This window comes from Rousettus aegyptiacus, unplaced genomic scaffold (genome assembly GCF_014176215.1).
Source record: "Rousettus aegyptiacus isolate mRouAeg1 unplaced genomic scaffold, mRouAeg1.p scaffold_m13_p_6, whole genome shotgun sequence".
Taxonomy (NCBI): Eukaryota; Metazoa; Chordata; class Mammalia; order Chiroptera; family Pteropodidae; genus Rousettus; species Rousettus aegyptiacus.
This window is the reverse complement of record NW_023416309.1, coordinates 54564059-54583448: the sequence shown is the minus strand read 5'-3', so window position 1 is coordinate 54583448 and position 19390 is coordinate 54564059. Positions and strand designations below refer to the sequence as shown.

The 19390-nt window shown below is 52.8% G+C and overlaps 1 protein-coding gene across 5 annotated transcripts in view; it reads right to left on the bottom strand.

Moving 5' to 3' along the window:
* The window catches only part of TACC2 (transforming acidic coiled-coil containing protein 2), a 176283-nt gene that overhangs the window by 97343 nt on the left and 59550 nt on the right, over positions 1–19390 (bottom strand). Inside the window, exon 1 of one of the 5 annotated variants that reach the window (XM_036223912.1) lies at positions 7614–8535. The exons of the other annotated variants lie outside the window; for them this stretch is intronic. Within the exon in view, the coding sequence (XP_036079805.1) occupies positions 7614–8089 (476 nt within the window). The 5' untranslated portion in view covers positions 8090–8535. Of the gene's footprint in view, positions 1–7613; positions 8536–19390 lie in introns of those variants that run through there. 5 annotated transcript variants of the gene reach the window in all.

Sequence of the window (19390 nt, the reverse complement as noted above, 5' to 3'; positions counted from 1 at the left end):
GCCAAGTGCTTCAACAGACCGATGTGTGCGAGGGTCTTCCAGAAAAAAAAAAAAAAAAAAGGCTGCCCCAGATGGTTTGGTGGGAAAGTTACCAGCTTCCTCTCCCTCCCTCAGACAGGGCAAGGAAGGCGCACAGGACAAGGGCGGGGGCTGCAGAGGCACCGAGCAGGCGAGCAGGCCGGTGTCCCAGGGAAATCATCAGCTACAGGGAGATTAGCAGAAAAACGACCACATCAAAGGTAACGGGAGCCAGGGTCTCTCACAGAAGGATTGGGCTCCAAAGGGCTCTCAGGGCTGGGTTGCAATTAGAGGTATCAGATAAACACAGAACTCAATACAGAGTGTGTGTGTGTGTGTGTGTGTACACATATTTATTTCCTAGCTATGTCTGCTGAGAAGAGTCATGTCAAAAAGGATACAAGAACCCCACCAAAAGAGGCTGCCATTGCCAAATCTGGGACTTAATTGGGCATAAAAATATACCAGATACTAATGGATTATAACCCATTGAGAAAAGCAATGATCCATGAGTTTAGATATAAACACATGACCAAATGCATAAATAAGGGAGAAGCGAAAGCTCCTTCTTACATGTAGTACGATGCCAACTAGTCTATGTAGGAGTGATGAAAACAGAAAATCACCATGTGAGAGCCATCGGGGTGGTGGTGAATTCAGGCAGGAGCCACCGAAGGGCGCTAAAAAGTACATGAAAAAGGTTTAAAGAAGCAAAGGACCCCGGTGTGGAGTGTCTTCCCAGCCAACACTGATGGATTACAAAGGGAAAATGATGACTTCACGATGGAGGATCAACTTGGCCAGGTGTTGACCACGATGATCATCTCCCGAGGTGGGACGGGCCTCACCCTGCGCTCCAGGAGGTGACCGCTGGGAAGCGTGCGGCGTCACTTCTGTGGGACTCCCGACCAACACAGACGGCCAGAGTCTGGTCGAGAGGAAACTTCAGAGGGACACAGGTTGAGGATTCTTCCAGAGTGAACGAGCTGTACCCTTAAAGGTTACGAAAGGAAGAGGGAGACGGAGGAGCCACTTCCAGACTGGGGAGTCTGCAGGTGTGTACACAGAGAGTGTGACATGTGCTTTCGAACTGGATCCCGAATCAGATAGAACAAGAGACGGTGCTGGTAATTCTGAATGGGCTCTGGAGACCGGGTGGAGCAGCGATATATCATACAGATTTTCCCAGCGGATGGCCGTACTGGCGTGGGGCTGTGTCCTCGTTTGGGGAAATGGAGTGTTTTGTCTTGTTTTGTTTGGAGGGACACAGCTTCCTGTCTGCAACTTGCTCTCAGATGATTCATAAAAAAGAGTAACGAGAATGGATATATATGTATATATACAGAGAGGATGACAACGCATATATAGTAAGATGTGAACAATTGAGGAATTTGTGCAAGGGGAATAAGGGAATTCTTCGTACTGCTCCTGCAACTCTTCTGGAAGCTGAAAATTCTTTTCAGGAACAAATGAAAAATTCTTGGGTGAAGGCATGCCGGTACCTACAGAGCTCGGTTGGGGTTCTCCATGACGGAACAGAGGATCTGGGGTCAGGCATGCAAGAGTGCCGGTGTGGGAGGGAAGGGACATGGGGAACAATCAAAGATGATCTGGGGTCTGAACATCTAATTTTTTGGAAAGCCATATTAACTACATACCTCAAGCCTCCTGTGCTATTATTTACTTAATGCTGATCTTTCAATGAACTCAGTTCAATTTAAATGAACTTACATAGTTCTAAGTAATAACATCTGTGAGTCTGTGGTTTTGACGTGCTACTTCTACTTTTTTCTAATACAGACTGAGTAATACCATATTACTCTTAAAATGAGCAGGCGGGCCCCAAGCTCAGGGCAGGCGCCCAGCTCACCACACTGCAGAAACACTGGCACAGCGCTCAGCAACACGGCTGAAACCGAGCCCCACGCTGCTCACTCCTGGTTTGTTTTTTAAAAAGGCGAAGCCTGCGATAACTCAGCAGAATAAAATCTTCTGGGATCTTGCATCTTCGGGAGTTGCTGGCTGGTTACGAGCTGGGCATGACCCAGCTGGCAAAGATCAGAAGCCATAGCACACGTGTGCATCCTTCTCGGATACCCCTCAAAACCTACGTACGTCCTCTGACGTGGGGAGCAGATACACACGAGCTCTACTTCTACCTGCCAAGGTGTGCTCACCAGGTATCCGGCTCTGTGGCCCTGGCACCTCCTCAAAAATGCTTTGCTTTTCCAGTCACTACGGAGGAAAACTCATCCTTTCTTGATCCGGCACATGATGAGTGGGACAAGCGGGCCAGGTATGGGGGTCGGGCCAGGTGGATAAACAGATTCCTAGCAGCAGAGACATCCACTGCTCCCGGAAGTGGAGGAGGAAGTCGAGATCCTGCACAGGGAGGGGACCCACTGACCAAGGTCTCGAGCATGCTGATTTTATTACTGATGGTAATAGTTAACACATACTAAATACTGGAACAAATCTGAATCTTTACAATAAAAGTACTAATAATGGCCATAAATGATAATCACAAGAGCAGCTAACATTGTTGGGTGCTTGTATCTACCAGGCGTTGTGTGAAGAGCTTTGCACACCCTTGCCCACCCAGCCCTTAGGGAGAGGTGAAGGGCGGCAGAGTTTGAATGCAGGTCCGAGCATGGGATCCAGGCAACCCCCCGGCCTGTGTGCCCTGGCCCTGGCTGGAGCCAAGAACAGGAAGACGGCTCCCACGGCACTCTGGGTAAAGTGGCCTGAGAGATCCGTGCCAGGGAGAACAGAGAGAGATTTTCCACTCCCAGGTAAGAAAGCCCGGCAATTTAAAGATTTAGGCTTTGGTTTAGGGAAAAAAAGGAATTAAAAAATACATAGCTACTTATATTTGTATAGTATCCTAGAGTTTTGCCAAATGCTGCCTTTCATGCTCCCCTATCCCCCCCATGTAGATGGCAGACAACTTATTTTACAGGATAGGAGACTGAGACGTGAGGAATTCAGAAACTCGGCAAAGAAACACAGTGGCAAGGACCCGGGCCTCTGCCACAGACCCTGTCCTCATTACAGAAACTCACGCTGTCTCCCCGGGCCCCTCCTCCAATGGGCCCTGTCCCCCGTTCAGCCCTATGAGGGGTGGAGGCCCCCAGGGAAAAGGAAGAGGCAACAGAATCGTGTGCCCCGCAAAGGGGTCCTTTTCCACCTTGTTCCCTGCTGCAGCCTCAGCCCAGAGTCAGTGAGGCTGGGAGTGGGGGCAGGCTTCCCTGGGATGCGGGAGCTGGAAGGGGCAGAGCCACAGAGAGGCAAGCCGCTGGCGCCAAAGAGGTGTCCGAGTTCTGACAAGGAGGGCGACATGTGAGGTTTTACGGACCCTTGAAACTGAACGTTTGTCCGTTTCAATTAGGAGCTGTGCTTTTCATGTTTTGGAGCCAATTTTTTTAGACCTCACACAAGGAGCACAGGCTTGTGCCCGCCCGCAGTTCCTGGGGGGGCCGGAACCGATGCAGACAGTCGCTGACCCAAGGAGGGACTTCTGGGGACAGGTTCTGCCAAGCACGGCACCGGGCGCAAGGATGCCGGGAGAAATGAGGCGGAGCCTCGTCGGCCCTCGCGGAGAGCACCTGGCCCATGGCTGGCCACAAGGTGACCCGGGAGCTGCCCAATACGGGGTCCTGGACCAGGTAACTCGCAGGTGCGCCAGCTCAGTAAAAGGGGTGCAAGGGAACACGGGACCTTTTCCTGTCTCATGTGAAGCAGGCGACCAGACAACAGGCGGCCATGGGGAGCCTGAGGTTGGAGGGAGGGCGGTCCTAGCAAGAAAAGCAGGGGACGCATGCTCCCGACGCCAACACGAGCCACCTTCTCACCGCCCCTTCCCGGCTCAGAACGTGCCCCCATGACTGTCATGATGAGAAACCAAACCAGAGAATGCTGGCCAGGAGCTGTGCGCGCGACGTGACACGGACCTGGGGACAGCTCCTGGACCTCAGAGGGTCCACGTGGACCCAACCGCACAACGAACAGAACCAGAGGGACCGAAACTAGCCAAACCTGTAGGGACAGGAGCCGGGGAAGCAACGGCTTTCTCTTTCTGCTTTCTCCCCGACATCTGCTCCGTGAGCAGGACTGCTGTGGGTTTCCTGTTCAGTTTTACTTGTTTTCTGGGGAAGGATATATGACCAATAAAAAGGGAGGGTGACAAAACGAGGAAGGACGGACACTGGACACCCAGCTTCTAAATCAAAGAGAACGGCACCGACTGGCACACCTCCCGCTTCCATTTAGAAATAACCATAAGAAGCGACAGGAAGCGTCGGAAAGTCTACGTCCCCTAAATAAACCCCTCTAATCGTAACGAGGTGAAAAATGTGGATGCGACGTTCCATTTGCACAGCCCTTCGCAGTTTGCCAAGTCTGTTCACGTGGACCTTTCTCCACATGGCCTCTCCCCAGCCCAGGGAAATCGGTCTCGGGAACTTTGCTTTTTCTTAACTGGCAGTGCTGGGCACATTTGCTAAATAACAGACTGAGACCACAAACTGGAGTGGACTGGGGGCGGGGGGGGGTCGTGCAGCTGATCAACAAATCTGAAACGAAGCCTCTGCTGCGGATAATTGCTCTGCGGTTCCCCCGAACCCTCTACCTGCCCCTCTATACTTAGAGGCGTCTCCCTACGAACTCGTGCTTGCCCAGGCCTTTTACATGCCTTTGGTTTTTCCCAAATGATTTCATAATCCTGGGGCTGTTCTGTCATCACAGGGAGTTGCTGTGGAAATGATTATTGAGGTTATAAACAAAGGACTGTGACCTCAGTGGGCGAGAGGCACACAAACCCCAGACAGCAAGACAGATTTCACATGCTTCTGCCGCAGGCCGCGACGGGAGGGAACAGGGCACCCGGCCCTTCGGCCTTCTTCTTAGGTTTGCTCCCCTGGCCAAGACTAGTCCGTGACTCCGTCACCAGCTTCCTAAACCTTCTTCTGATCGTCTGCACAAGGTTCCATGGTCTGCAAATCCCAAACCACAGCTACTCCAGAATCATTTGCTTTTGACTGTGCAATTGAGTCCCAGCAGAAAACACACACACACACACACACACACACACACACACACACACACAAATGGGCTCTTGACCCAGCCCTCAGTCCTCCCAGGCTCACCCATACCTATGGCCTGGGGCCTGGCAAGCCCATAAACCCCCATGTCTCATCCTTTCCGTTGGCACTGGTCTCTTTCAGTTCCTCGAACCCTTTCAGTCCTCTCCTGGGGGTGCATTTGGCATTTGGGGTGAGGCAGTTCTTGGTTGTGCGGGACTGTCCAATGCTCAGCATCTCTGATTCTCTCCAGCTAGATGCCAACTGTGCCCTCTCCGGTCATTGGGACAACCAAAACGTCCTTGTACATCTCTAGATGTACCCTGCTGAGGCATTCTCCTCACCATAAAGACTGCCCAATGTAGGTGCAGTTATATTACACAGAAACACACACGTGTGCATGCACACACACACACACACACAGACACACACACACACCCCTACTTGAAAGCAGGCGCTGTGTCTTATTCACGTCGACCACCACGTATCTACCTCCCCACGTCACTCCCGTGGAGTGGCATTGCAGACCATACAAGTCCTCCCCCAGCAGTGTCTGTCTCCATGGAAACAACAAACGTAAACAACCACCAAAGCAGGATGGAGCCAAAAAGGCCGCTTAGTCTCAGGACTTAACCAAGAGAACGCCAGGCGACATGTATGGGGTCCTGGGTTTGAGTCCCGCCTTCCTGTCACGCTGGCCAAGACCCTGGACTTCTCTGAGTCTCCCTTTTCACATCTGTAAAAGGAAACCCTGGTCTTTAAGTTTCCTCCCGGCTAAAATATTTTAAGCACCCAAGCCTAGCAGGACAGAGGGCCCAGGGGCTAATTCCTCCGGGGATTTCCACAGGCGGGAAACCTGAGCATGGGTCACACTCCACAGTGCCTGTCCTACCTGAGGCTCAGGAAGTAACTTCTGACGAGTGGCTAGCGACAATAAAGAGCCCAAGAGGCTCTGGAGAGCTGACAGGTGGCCATGACGTCTGCACAAGGAGAGCAGTCCCTGACCTACTTCCTGCTCCAGCTCTGGGGACAGAAGTGTCCACGCCCAGGTGGCGCTTGTGAGAAGGGGCCCTGCGGGACTCCACTCGCCCGTCCAGCACGACTGGCCCCATTCTCCCAGGAGCTCGCAGCCTGACCTCAGAGTGGGAGAGCTGAGCGCTCTGGGACACACCGCACTGCACAGCCCCCAGCAAAATCCTTCCTGTTCCAACGACTGTCAAAATGCACCCCTACCCAGAGACTCTGAAGGGCAGAAACATTGACAACCCAGCCTCAGAACGTGGCCCCAGACACTTCCAAAGCCATTTTCAAATACAATGAAAATGGCTTTGGAAATGTGGCCTCAATAGGGAATCCCAGAGACACAGAACAGTTCTCCACCCTCGCAGAGCTCACCTTCCTTCCTGCCCCCCCCCCAAAAAAAAGAATAGACAGGAAACTGTACGAGGACCCTTGATTTTCCATGCACTATGACGGACGGGGCTTGGGACAGTCCTGCCTGCACATGCACACACACGTGTGAAGACGCGTGCGCGCTCCCGGCACTACCTGAGCCCCTCGGCCGCCCTTCCCTGAACCCCTCTTCCATGTGCACCTGCCCAGTCCCTCCAAGCCTGGGAGACACACTTTTCTCAGGTCTGTTTCTGTTGTGTTTTAGCCCGCGACCACATTTTCCTGTCCTAGCATGTGACAGAGGTGGAAGAGAACAATGACGTGAGGACGACGATGACGACGATGATGAGGAGGACGCCGCCGTTTTAAGGAAAGCCCGTCACTGGGGAGGTCGCTGGCACACCCCGAAACGGCTCCCTGCAGGAAGCGCGCCGCGCCGAGCCGTGCGGTGGGTCACAGCGCGCCTGCGGTGGCGTTTCCAGGACGTCCGAAGACGGCTCCTCCCGGGGCTCCTCCTGGGGAGCGGGAGCCAAGGACGCCACAGGGACGCTCGGGCGAGTCACGTGGGGCGCCGCAGCCCCGAAGGGCGCCCGGCCCCGCTGACTGACGTAACTACTGGAGAATTTAAAAGTCCTAAACTCGAAGGCTATCCAGCGCAGTTTTATGGCTGGTCCACGCGCCGCTGGGGCCCACCCGGGGTGCCCCCACGCGACCGGGCGGGACCACACGAGTTCGGAAGGAGCCCAGCGTGGGTGGCGTGGAGCCGGGGCACAGGCACCGCTCCCGTCACGGGCGAGGACCCCCGACGGGGGGTGGGACCCCAGCCACAGGCAGGGACCTCGACCGTGGACGCGGATCTCCGCCGCGGGCGGGCATGCACCCCGACCCCCGGGCAGACCCCCACCCGTCTCACCCCACAGGACGAGCCTCCGGGACAGACAGACACGCTCCTCTGCCAGCAGGGGACACGAATGTGCAGTTAGCCACTTTTCTGTCCCTAACAGTCCCGGGGGGAGATGAACCGAGCTCGGGCTTCCACTCCCAGCACGCCTTTGTGCGGCGGCCGAGGTCCTGGGGGGCGCCCCCCCCCGCCCCCCCGCCTGAGCCGCGCTGCCCAGCACTTACCGGCCCGCGGCGATCGGGCACGGCCCGCACGGAGCCGCCTTCCTTCGGGACGCAGCTGCCAAAGACCCCCGGGGCGGCTGACTTTTCCGAGCCAGACAGCCGCACGCGCAGTCCGCACGGCCGGGTCCGCACCCGGGACGCACGCTTTCCCGGGGCGCCGGGGGCGCGGGGCGGGCGCGGGGGCGGCGCGGCTCCCTGGAGGGCTCGGGCAAAGTTGCAGCACAAAAGGCCAATGGCTGGGAGCGCGCGGCGGCCGGGCCAGGCTCCTCCCCCGCTCCCGGCGCTCGGGGCGCCGCCAGCTGCGCTCTCCGCCCGGCCCAGGAATGCGCACCCCGGCGCGCCCAGGGGCCCACGCGGCCGCGGCGCGAGCAGGGGACGCGCGGCCCGCCGCCGCCGGCCCGCGCTCCCCAGCGCGCCGCACACTTCCTGCGGGAGTCTGAGTCATGACAACTTGTTACAGGTCTTAGCTTTTCCATGGTGCTGTCTGCTCCGCACGGCAACGCTGGGAAGGCACTGGCGCGCGGAGCGAGCGAGGAGGCCAAGTTCAGGCCGGGAGCCCCAGCTCTGCGGTCCGCGGGGCCGTGGGGGTGGGGGAGCAGAGGCCGGCCCCGTAAAGGTGGGGATGAAATGAGGCCTCACTTTTCGTGGAACCATCTTCTTCACCTGTCGAGACCCAACGCTGTTGAACCCCAGATTTTTTGAGTGCTCTGTGCTCTGTATTTCCCCAAACTTGTTGACGTGCCTTCTCCTGCGCTGTGGCAGCCTCCTAAGTAGGCAGAGACTAAATGCAAACCACTTCCCACTGCCCTGTTTCCAGCCAGGATGTGTTTCTTATTTGTGAGTTGTCTTGCATTGTTTTTGTTGTTTTTGTATTGTTTTCTACACCACCCCCCTCCCCCCTTGCATGGCTCAGAATCAACTCATTCGCTAACATCCTACCTCATCACATCCAGAAGTGGTGCTTACCTGCCCACAGCATTGCAACGTACCGCCTTTTCTCTGGAAATTTCTGCCAGGGCCCAATCAGAAAGAGTCTGTGCCTATCTATATGTGGACACTGGCTTCCTATTTTAAGTTGAGTCAAGAACGCATCGCTATGTTTTATGTACATGGGACCAAAGGGCAAGAGGCTCTCACAAATGACTCAACGCTTCCTTTCCTCCCCTTAAAGAAACAGATCCCCAAGGCTTCATGTCCCCAACTGAGAATTCTCTACAATAAAGTAGACTTTTATTGCCTTCTAAAAACAAAAACAAAAACAAAAAACGCTATGCTTCTAAGAGTCACATTTCTGATGGCTGATAAGTACGTTTCTTAATGTACTTATTCCAAAAAGCTAATAGGTGCCATTCAAACTGGCTAATTTGTTTACCCGTATACCAGCAGCTAGTGTGAAAAACATACCCCACTCACCACCTTTTAAGCTCAAGCATTCCAATTAGGCAAAGAGCTAAGAAGAATTCAAGGAGCTGTTTCATATGAAAGAGCCCCTCCCCATTGCACATCGTCCGAGACACGGGAAGGCACCACTGTGCTTTGAAACCAATTGGTGTGGTCAGCAGATCGATGCCCACCACCCCCCACCCCTGAAAATCCACATCTTAATCCCCGATGGCAAAGGGGAATTAAGATTATAGACGAAATGAAGGCTGCTAATCACCTGACTTTAAAAACAGGGGGATTATCCTAGATTATGCAGGTGGGCCCCACATAATCACAGGAATCCTGAGAAAGGAAAGAGGAAAAAGTCGGAGAAAGAGCAATGACAGTGGAAGCAGAGTCAGAGAGATTCGAGGATGCCGTGTTGCTGGCTTTGAAGATGGTGGACGGGACCATGCGCCAACAGACGTGGGCAGCCTCTAGCAGCTGGAAAAGCAAGGAAACGGATTGTTCCCTCGGGCTTCCAGAAAGGAACGTAGCCCTAATGACAGCTTGAATTTAGCTCCGTGAGACCCATGTCAGACATTTTACCCACAGAACTGTAAGCAAATAAATTTGTATTGTCTTAAGCCACTAATTGTGTGGTCGTTTGTTACAATAGCAATAGGAAACTAACACAGCTTATTACTGTGATTTAATCTCCCCTTTGAAGGATTTAATGAAAACTATCTTGATTGCCACGAATGTCTCCAGAGCCTATGACAATTCGCTGTAGGAGAAATGCTCTGGCTGAGGAAGGCTTAATCCCAGCACCTCTCCAAGGTTTCCTCAAGTGCAAACAATGCAGTGATATTGGGCAGCCAGTATACACAGTCATGGCCCAGTGCAGAACACACTGGTTAGAAGACGAAGTTGAGGGCTCCCAACTTCACAGGGGATGAGATTCAAATCCCACAATACGACAGGGACACATTCACACCAAAAACTCTCAGCCGGCCCACACAGGAAGCCTGAAGCTCTAACCAATGTTCATTGCCCTTCTGCTCCAGATCAGGGGGACGATACGATGCTCGTACAGAGGAAGACAGTTTGTACCTTCTGTCTTGGGATACCTGAAATCTACAGAAAAAGACTGAATCACAGGCAGGAAGGACGTGCCTTAGTAACTGCATCCATGGCTGAATCTTTAATGACGTCTTGGGTCTCAGTGCAAGGCCAAGGCCTCTGCAGAAATGTAGTCTGTATGAGTGTTTTCAGCAAGGCCCTAGCACGATAGCTGTTAAACTGTCTTCTCCAGAGGCGGAAGGCTTCCGAAGTCATCGGAAAGGCTGCCTGGGAAGCACGCAGAGAACCTGCAACCAGAGCTGCTCCACCTTTACCTGTCACACCTTTGGGTTCCACAGGAGATTTTGTTTGGAGAAAAGGTCCATTTGGAGGGAAAGGGAAAACAACATGCGAACGCCACTTTATGGAAAAGAATTTGTGCCGCTGCAACCCTAGAATTGAGACCCAAAGAGGAGGAGAGACATACTCAAGGTCAAAGGCTGCACGGTCCCAGGGCGGGCGTCTGGGAGGAGATTTTTAAAACCTTAAGTAGAGAGAACAGTATAATGAACCCTGCTATGTTGCTCAGTTTCGATATTGTCAAATCATGGCCAATTCTCTTTTATCCACCTTCTCACTTACCTCTGCTACCCGGGTTATTTTGAAGCAAATCCCAGATATCATCATTGCAACAGTTAATATTTCTGTTTGAACCGCCCAAAGGACTGGGAAGGGCGCTTCTGAAGGAGAACTCCTGCCATTTCAGCCCAGCGAGGCCCATGTCAGATGCTTTACCTATAGAACTGTAAGAAAAGAAATGGGCTGATTCCTTTTGCTCCCTCGGCCTCAAAAGGATCCCTCGACAGCATCAGCCCTGCCTGCGGAAAGCTCACCTACAACCTGCGAGTACGAAGAGAAACGACCACAAACTCCAGACCCAGGGGTCTGGAACTCGGTGCACCTAAGATTCACTGGGTTACCGTCGCAATGCTCCCAGAGGTGCTGGCTCGGGTCAGGGAAGGGGCTCGGGAACAAGCCCTTTAGCAAGCACATTTAGCAACGACGATTCTGATGGAGACGCTTTCCAACCCGCACTTGAAGAAACTGTGAACTTGAACTTTTGTAGCTAGAGTCACTGGTTGTCTACAAAACTGCCGTTCTCGCTCCTGACCCACTTCCTGCTTACGTTCGAATAATGAGCTTGATTATGGTCTTGTGACGCACTCTTAGCCAATGAAACAGAAAAGGACGTCAGCTGGGCTTCTGGAGACATTTGCGTCCCTCTTTAGGGGACAAGACAGCATCTCTCCCGTCAGCTTGAACTGATGAAGAGGACATCGACGGACACACTCAATATGGGCAGAGGGGGAGATGAATTATCAGCCTCGGAAGTGTCCAATGAGATGATGGACTTATTTTTGAATTTTTTTGTTTGTTTGTTTGTTTCTGTTACTTTCCCCCAAAAACAACCTGAAAAGACTGTCGACTGTGATGGCCCATTCTAGACCTACGGCTCCAGAAGGGAATGAAAAACCACAAAGCTAATGAAATATTGTTTGCCAAGAAAGTCTTCTGGAATACAAAAGGAAAATCAGCGCCTGCAAAATGCCCTTGGCCTTGCCCACCAAGCCGCACTTGGCTGTGTGTCTGCAGCTTCCTTTACTATTGTGGCAATAATACTTTGGTCTGGCCGAGAAGTGACAAGCCACATGAAAATGGGAAGCCAGGCCAGAGACCTGCGCCCAAGCCTTCTTGACACATAAAGAACCGTGAACTAATCAAATATTCACTGAGCAACCGACATCGCTACTCCAAATGCCCATGGGGGTATAAAAACGTGTAAGACAGGACCCTGCCTGGAAAGGCAAACTACGCTCGAGAGGCAGGAAGCAGGAGTATGGAACCAAGAACGCCAGCAGACACCGGGCGCGGGGGACATTCAGGGCAGCAAGAACCGCCCCGTACGGCGTACGTGTTGGTAGAAGTTATTTCAGGACGCCGAGTGGAAACCTTGATTCCAGCCAACTCTGTTCAGTCTCTTTGACATGCTTCTGCCCCACAGACCAAGGGCCCCTCCCTGGACTGTCGATGCCACAGTATGATACATGAAGAAATCTGGGGAACAAGGTCAGCAACTGGAAATCTGAAAGGCGGATCGCGAACTGATGGGGAGCGTGTGATGCTGAAGGACAGAGGCCAGACGCTCCCGAGACGAAGAACACGCTGGCACCTCGCTGGGAGGAGGAGCCTGAACGAAAGTTCGCATCTCCGACTGCTCGATGGGCACCCGAGTGGAAGCTTAGGAACACTGGGGCCCTAAATGATGACATGCTGTCCTCGGAGAATCCTAAGACACCCAGTCAGGGCCCCCGCGCGTGGCCAGACAGCATAAACTCCCCTAGGCTCAAGGGGTTTCATTCAGTCATTCAGAATCACTGCTTGAGCACCTACTGTGTCGCTGGCCCTGGGCAACGTCGGATGCCTGGTGATCCCCGTGCCCGGCCCTGTCATCGGATGAGGGACTAGCTGACACATGACAGCAGTAGAAAGGGAACGTTTAATCAGCCTGGGAAGAGGGAGTTAAATGGTTTCTCATCTTAGGGCATTTTAGTAGTGATGTGTTACAAGTATATTAGGAAAAATACATAATTAGCACACTAAACCCATAACTTCACAGACATGACCTAGGCCAAAACTAAAGTAATACACGGAAATAAAAATGAAGCAATGTAAAGGAGGGTGCTGCGTAGACAATAACACAAGCGGTGTACGGATACGGAAAAAGCCTTCTAGGTGGTACAGGAGTAACTGACATTAGCGGAACACTGAGGAGAGGGGTGGGGGGAGAGGGAGGGAGGGAGGGAGGGAGGGAGGGAGAAGTGAACCCGAACAAGAGAAATAGAATGTTCCAGGCAGTGGGAGTTAAATCTCTTCCTGAATATACCTAGGAACATGTTGTAACAAGGAGGTATATGGTTAAATAATTCAAGAACTATTTCTTGAGCGCCTACAACACGTCCGGCACTCCCAGGTGCTTGGAGACGGGAGTGAACAGGAGATAAAACCCTGACCTCACAGAGAACACCCTCTGCATAAATACTAGTGGCTACCCACTCGAAGAGCAATCGAGGGCCATTAGCTGTTTGGATCTTTTAATGCCTGTGCGCTGTCTCTTGAAACAAAGTGTGTTTTCCTCAAGGGCAGAAGGCCATGCCTTGCCCCGTGCCCACCTCGGCGGCTGTGTGGCCGGCGTCTGCACTGTGCCGACTCTCAGCCCAGTGCTCGTCCCCAGTCGTCCTTTCCCTCTCCTGGCAGGAGAGTTTCCTCCCCTGGAGCCAGCCACCCCCAGCCCAGCCTACCACCCCGGCCCTCCCACCTCCTCGAGGCCCTTGATCTCCAGCAAGGCAGCATCTTGGGGCTTCACCCAACCACCAGAAACCCAAGTCGAAAGGGCATCTTCACCTGGAAAACTATTCTGCCCTCTGCCATGCTTTGAAGCATTGAAGCATTGCAAAATACCATCCACACGACAGCTTGCTCTCTACCTTCCCCACTTAATAATCAGATTTAAAAAAAAAAAAAGCGATTGAAACACTTTTTTAAATGACCACTCTGATACTAGCTGACAGTCGTGAGCATTTACTACCGAGTTGGTACTCTGCTAAGTGGATATAACATCTCTTCTCTCACCTAATCCTCATCTGAGCCTACATGGTGGGCACTGCTATTGTCCTTAGCTGACTAAGGAGGACACAGACTTCGGGTGGGGACGTCTTTGGCTCAGCATCATACCAGGAAGAGCCATGTTTGCACACAGGCTGTGTGACTATGGACGAAACTCTCAGCCAGTCCACAGTGACCAAGGGCTACACTCTGGGTTATTTTTATGTACTGTGAACACGTCAGCAGAGAAATATGCCATGAGGAGCCCAGGGCCAGTGCCTGGCGCTCACATGGGAATTCAGCCCTCGTACTCATAAGACCTACTTCACTAGTGAAATTCTAGGAAGTTGTGTGTTTTTTTGTTTTTTTTTGTTTTTTTTGTTTTTTTTTGTTTTTTTTTCTAGAAGGAATCACTGCTTTGGGCTTCTGAGCTAAGTCCTCACATTCTGTGAAGGGCTATCCAGGCTGAGAGGTCCATTCCCCAACTACAGCCCAGCAAAGCTTAGTTGTAAGGGAAGAGAGAAAGATGTAGGTGGGATTCAGGCCTTCAAAAAATCCAGCCATTACTTCCACCCATTCTAAGATGAATTGTCCGCCTGAACCCCAAACACACGCAGGAAATGTGTGGGAGCAGATGTCCACACGACTGCTCAGCCTCAGCCAGAATTTCTAGACGTGGCCTCGGGGTTTTCCTTGAGTGCACACAAGCCCACTCCGCGCACTGGCCTGCATCACTCAGACACGTGCTGGCTGGGCCTGTATTTGAACTTGGCCCAATCCTAGTGTTAAGTCTTGGACGATACAGGAGGCAAAGCTCTGCCTGCCGTGCCCTTTCCTGGGCTGAAAGACAATCTTCTCCAGGGGTCAGAGTCAAATGCCTGCCATGACATCAGGGCGGTGGTCGAAAAACAAAACATTTGCTGAAACGGCCAGAGAAGTTTTATGTTCTGGGGGGGGTGGGGTGGGTTGTGGGGTAGAGGCTGGTCGCGGGCTCAGTTCTACACAACGATAACGAGCACACGGACATCTCGTCTCCCCCACCGGACACATCGCCGTCTAAAGGCCGAGTCTTCGTTTGACATGCTTCTGCATTCCTCAGACCGGCGGTTCTCAAACTCTGCTGCACGACAGGGAATTTTTAAAGTTCCCAATGCCCAGGCCATACCCCGTATCGATTCAACCAGAACCTCTAGGACGGGCACCCAGGCATCACTATTTTGGGGGGATCCCTCGGGGATTTCAGTGTGCACTCACAGGTGGGAACGGTGCCCCAGATCCTTGCCGCTCTACGGGCGGCCTGAGAACGTCGCAGCTTCGGCACGCTGGCACGTGAACAAGTCAGTGAGCATCTCGTTTAGATGCTGACTTCGACTTGGCCAGTCTGGGGTGAGGCCCAGGATTCTGCCTGTTCACCGGGCTTCCCGGTGGTGCTGCGGCTGCTGCCTAAGCAACCACATCTGGGCTAGCATGGCCCTAGCGTAGTGGCTCTCCAGGGGCAGTCTGGCCCGGCAGAGGGCATACGGCAGTATCTGGGGACATTTTTGATTGTTGATGATTTGGGGTACGCTACTGGCATCTGGTACTGCTAAATACCCTACTATGTGCAGAACAGCCCTTCCAACAATTACCCAAAATGTCACTAGTGCTCAGGATGAAAATCCCTGCCCGGAGCACCCAGCACAGCGCCTTGATGTTAGAGGCCCTCGGTTTGAGTGAATGAATAAATGAATAAATAAATGTATGAATGATTTTTAACCAGAAGGATGTTGTTGTGTTCTTAAATTTACCTGGCCAACAGATTGTTTCCCCTTTAAGGGAAATACCAAATAGACACACACTCCATCCACTGGACAAGACACAATCATTCTACAAACAGCTGTTGAGGTCCTACTATGTGCAGCCCGTCGTGCTAAGAAAGAGGACCAGGTACAGGCCCTGCCCTCAGAGGGCTCACTCTCAAACAGCAATAGACATGCATTGATCACGTGCCCATGCGCTTCCCACCCACTACCACAGTAAATTCTCACCGGGTAAGTACTAATTCCACACTCACTTTACAGATGAGGAAACTGAGGCCTCAAGCAATTAAGTAACGTGACTGACGTCCTAGCGTGAATAAGTCACAGATTTGAACGCAGATCTAGCCAGCTCAAACACCCAAACTCTTCTGCAAAGGATGAAATCCTATATGACAAAGAAATACATCTGCCTCTGTCTTAAAATTGTGGTCAGTTTACAGACAGTCCTCTGGATACTTGAGCAGGGTTGAGGGTCTCCTGGGGACTGGAGGGTTGAGAAAGCCTCACAGGCACGTTTGCCTGAGCCGTTATGGTCTCTTGAACAAGAATGTGGTCTCTGAGAGGGCCAGCAAATGGGGGCGGGATGGGCCAGGCGGGCAGAGGGGTCAGGGACAAGGGCGTGTGAGCGTGGTCAGCACCCCTCAGCCACATGGAAGCTCCTGCCTCCAATGCCTTTACGGTCTGGACTTGCTTCTGCGCTTAAGACCTTTTTCCACATTTTTATACCAAAGGAAAAGGGATTTCAAAGAAAAGACACAGAATGCCCTTCGCTGGACTTATGAGCCAGTGGCTTTTCAGGACCCCAGGAAGAAGCGGGAAAGCTTGACAATTCTCATAGTCAGGTCAGTTTTAGTCCCCGAATGCAAAATTCAAGGGAGGTTCCTGGAAAGAAAATTTTTCCCCTACGTAGGGCCATAATTACTCTCCACTGAAAATAAAACACAAAGCACATAAGAGCTATAAACATCATTTCGACAGGGGGCCTGGTGGTTTCCAACAGATAAACTTCCTATCTTCATGCAAAAACAAAACTAAGCTCTGTTTTATCTTCCAAGGATTCATGGCCCGACTGTTTGGAAAGAAACTTGAAACAGATTGTTGTATCCTCTGAGAGTTTCCTCAATAAATAGCTCAGAGAGACACACTCAGCTAGATGGAGATAAAACCCAAGTTTTAGCAGAACTTCCTCCTGGGTTAACTCTCATCTGAGACTATTCTCCCCATCCAGATCCACACACTCCCCAAATCATGCTGAATTAGATCATCTGCTTGCCCAACTTGCTTTTCACAGCGCTTTTCCTACAATCCTACTGCACATGCTGTCGGCCGCAAGCAAGGGAAAGCCAGGGCTAGCTGGGCCCAGAGGCTGCAGCTTCATTCGCTTTGCAAAAAAAAAAAAAAAAAAAAAAGCTGGAGCAGGCCTGCATACGCCACTTCCTCAGACACAACTCAAAGACCATATTACCTCCAACCACGACCACCACCGCCAATCTGTAACTTCAGTTCATACCAGGCTCACCTGGCGTGCCTGCAGTGCGCAGCAAAGGTGATGCTTGCTCGCTCACCAGAGGGCCAGTGGGTTCGCTGGAAAGAGCGCTGGTCTTGAGGCCAGAAGAAACGCATCGATATGACTCAGACCAGTTGCCGCGACAAGCTGTGGGGCCTTACGGAAGCCGCGCAGCCTCTCTGGGTCTCAGGTTTCTCATCTGCAGAATGAGGAGGTTCCGAAGGCCCTTCTGGTTCTGATATTTTAAGGCTGTGAGTGCCTGGGCGAGGCAGGAGGTGGGACCCGTCTCAGAGGGATGAGCACCCAGGAGCCAGAGGCACGTCTGCCCCAGACATCCCTCACCAGTGGCCCGGACAGGCCGGCTCGCCTGAGCTGAGGCTTCAAGCCCGGCCTTGGCACGCGCTCCCCTCCTGAAATTCACACGTTCTGCCAACTCTGGCCATGTGCGTTTAACTACTAGCTGCTAGGTCACTTGCCAGAAAGGGTCTCCTCCTCCAGCTATTGGGCCATGGTGTCCGGCTGCCAGGCAGGCCAGACAACTTTCAGCCCTGCCCCTTCCTCTAGGAGCTTTGGGATGGTCTAGCAGCTCAAAACGTCATGCCAAGAGAGCCAGGGCAGTTTGTCCCAAGATGCGCTCAGAGCTTGCGTTCCGCTGCGGCAGCCCAGCTGGGCTCACCCACACAGGCGTTTCCTTTTTCCCACAAATGTTAGGTTTCAGCCTCTTTGCAGCCACTCTCGACAAGAGGTTAACCCCAAAGCCCTAGCTTTCCCAAGGGAGGGAATGCATTCCCCATGTGTGCTGGATGGTTTGACCTTGTATCAAATACAATATTGTAACACCGAGGCCACCCCTGTGGGGTAGGCTGGTGGCTATGGGATAGGAGGTAGCTTTAGAGGTTAGCGATAAAGTCGAAAGAACCCAGGGCAGATGCAGAAGAACTTCAGCAAATTTCAACAAGTCCATGTGTCAAAGCCCACATGTTTACCAGTAATTTACCTTAATAACAGCATTCGCATAATTCGAATGATGGTAGTACTGATAATAATGATAGTAACAATAAAAACAATTACCCCTGATATTAAGTATTTACTGCATGCCAGGCAGGCATGAGGCTAAGTTTTACACATACTATTTTTATATCACCTCCATAATACCTCCACGTGGTGGATCTCAGCATTTACAGGCAAGAGAACGGAAGCTTAGCATGTCTAAGGCGTTTGCTTGAAGCTGAAACGTCTACTGGCAGAGCTGAAAGTTAGACCAGGCCGTCCGCCTCCGAAGTCCTGTCTGACCTAGTTCTCTAGGACAGGAAGCCTCCCACTCACCTGATAGTGCGTTCGGTTGAATTATTCAACAAGCGCCTATGGGGTGCCCACTGGGCGTCACACAGGGTATCGGGTGCCGGGTAACCAAGAGCCATCCCCTCAAGTCTAACATTCCCAGAGAAACAAGATCCTGACTTTACCTCTTGGCCAGAGGCTGAGACCCACTCTCTGTAGAGACGGCCACCAAGATGTATCTCAGCACACGTTTCTAGATAGAGAATTCAGTATCGTGAGCCCCAACTCTTGACTCTGCAGCAGAAGATACTGAGGCCCCGGAAGGGAAAGGACATGCAGCCCTTGGAGAAGGCACAGAGTGAGTGGACAGGAGCTGGTGAGCCACCTGACCCCTCGGGAGTGTGTGAGCACGAGGCTGGGGGGCGACAAACCACCCGTGTTACTTACCTGCAGCGTGTCAACCCACCTGCCAGCCCACCTACCAATTTACCCACCCCTCTTTCCACTGGAAGAGCCTATGCTGAGTGTCCTGGATGCTGGGTCTCAGCCCCGCCCTAACGGGAGAGACCTTGGCTTCTGGCGGAAGCACCGGCCAAGGTGCACACTTGCTAGGCGTGGTGGGGACCCAGCTGCCTGCAGGGCTCACCTAGCTCAGAGCCCTTGCCCAAGGGCTAAGGGCTGACAGCCCTCAACTCTGTAACAGTCACAATTACGGGGCCACTGAAGACTGGCTTTGCGCACACTATGCTATATCTTGCCTCCTCTAATCCCCTTTAAACCCCAGGAGACATCGGTGGCCCATTTACCTGTGAAGAAGCCAAGGGTTGGAGCAGCTACGTGATCACCCAACATGGCCCTAGGAGTTGCGGGTGGGATTTGAACGTCAGCCTCCTAACTCGCCCTTCGTGCGGCCTGATTGCATCCTCAGCCTCACTTCCGGTCCCTCCTCTTCCAGCCGTCCTTGCTCACCTGGGGCTGCGTCAGGAGCCCTGCGGCCCTCCCTCCACCTGCGGGCCCCCCTGGCCTGAGAACTCAGCGCTGACCCGAGCCCACTGCACCCTGGTCCTCTCTCGGCCCACCCTGCACCCCTCCCTTGGGCTTCT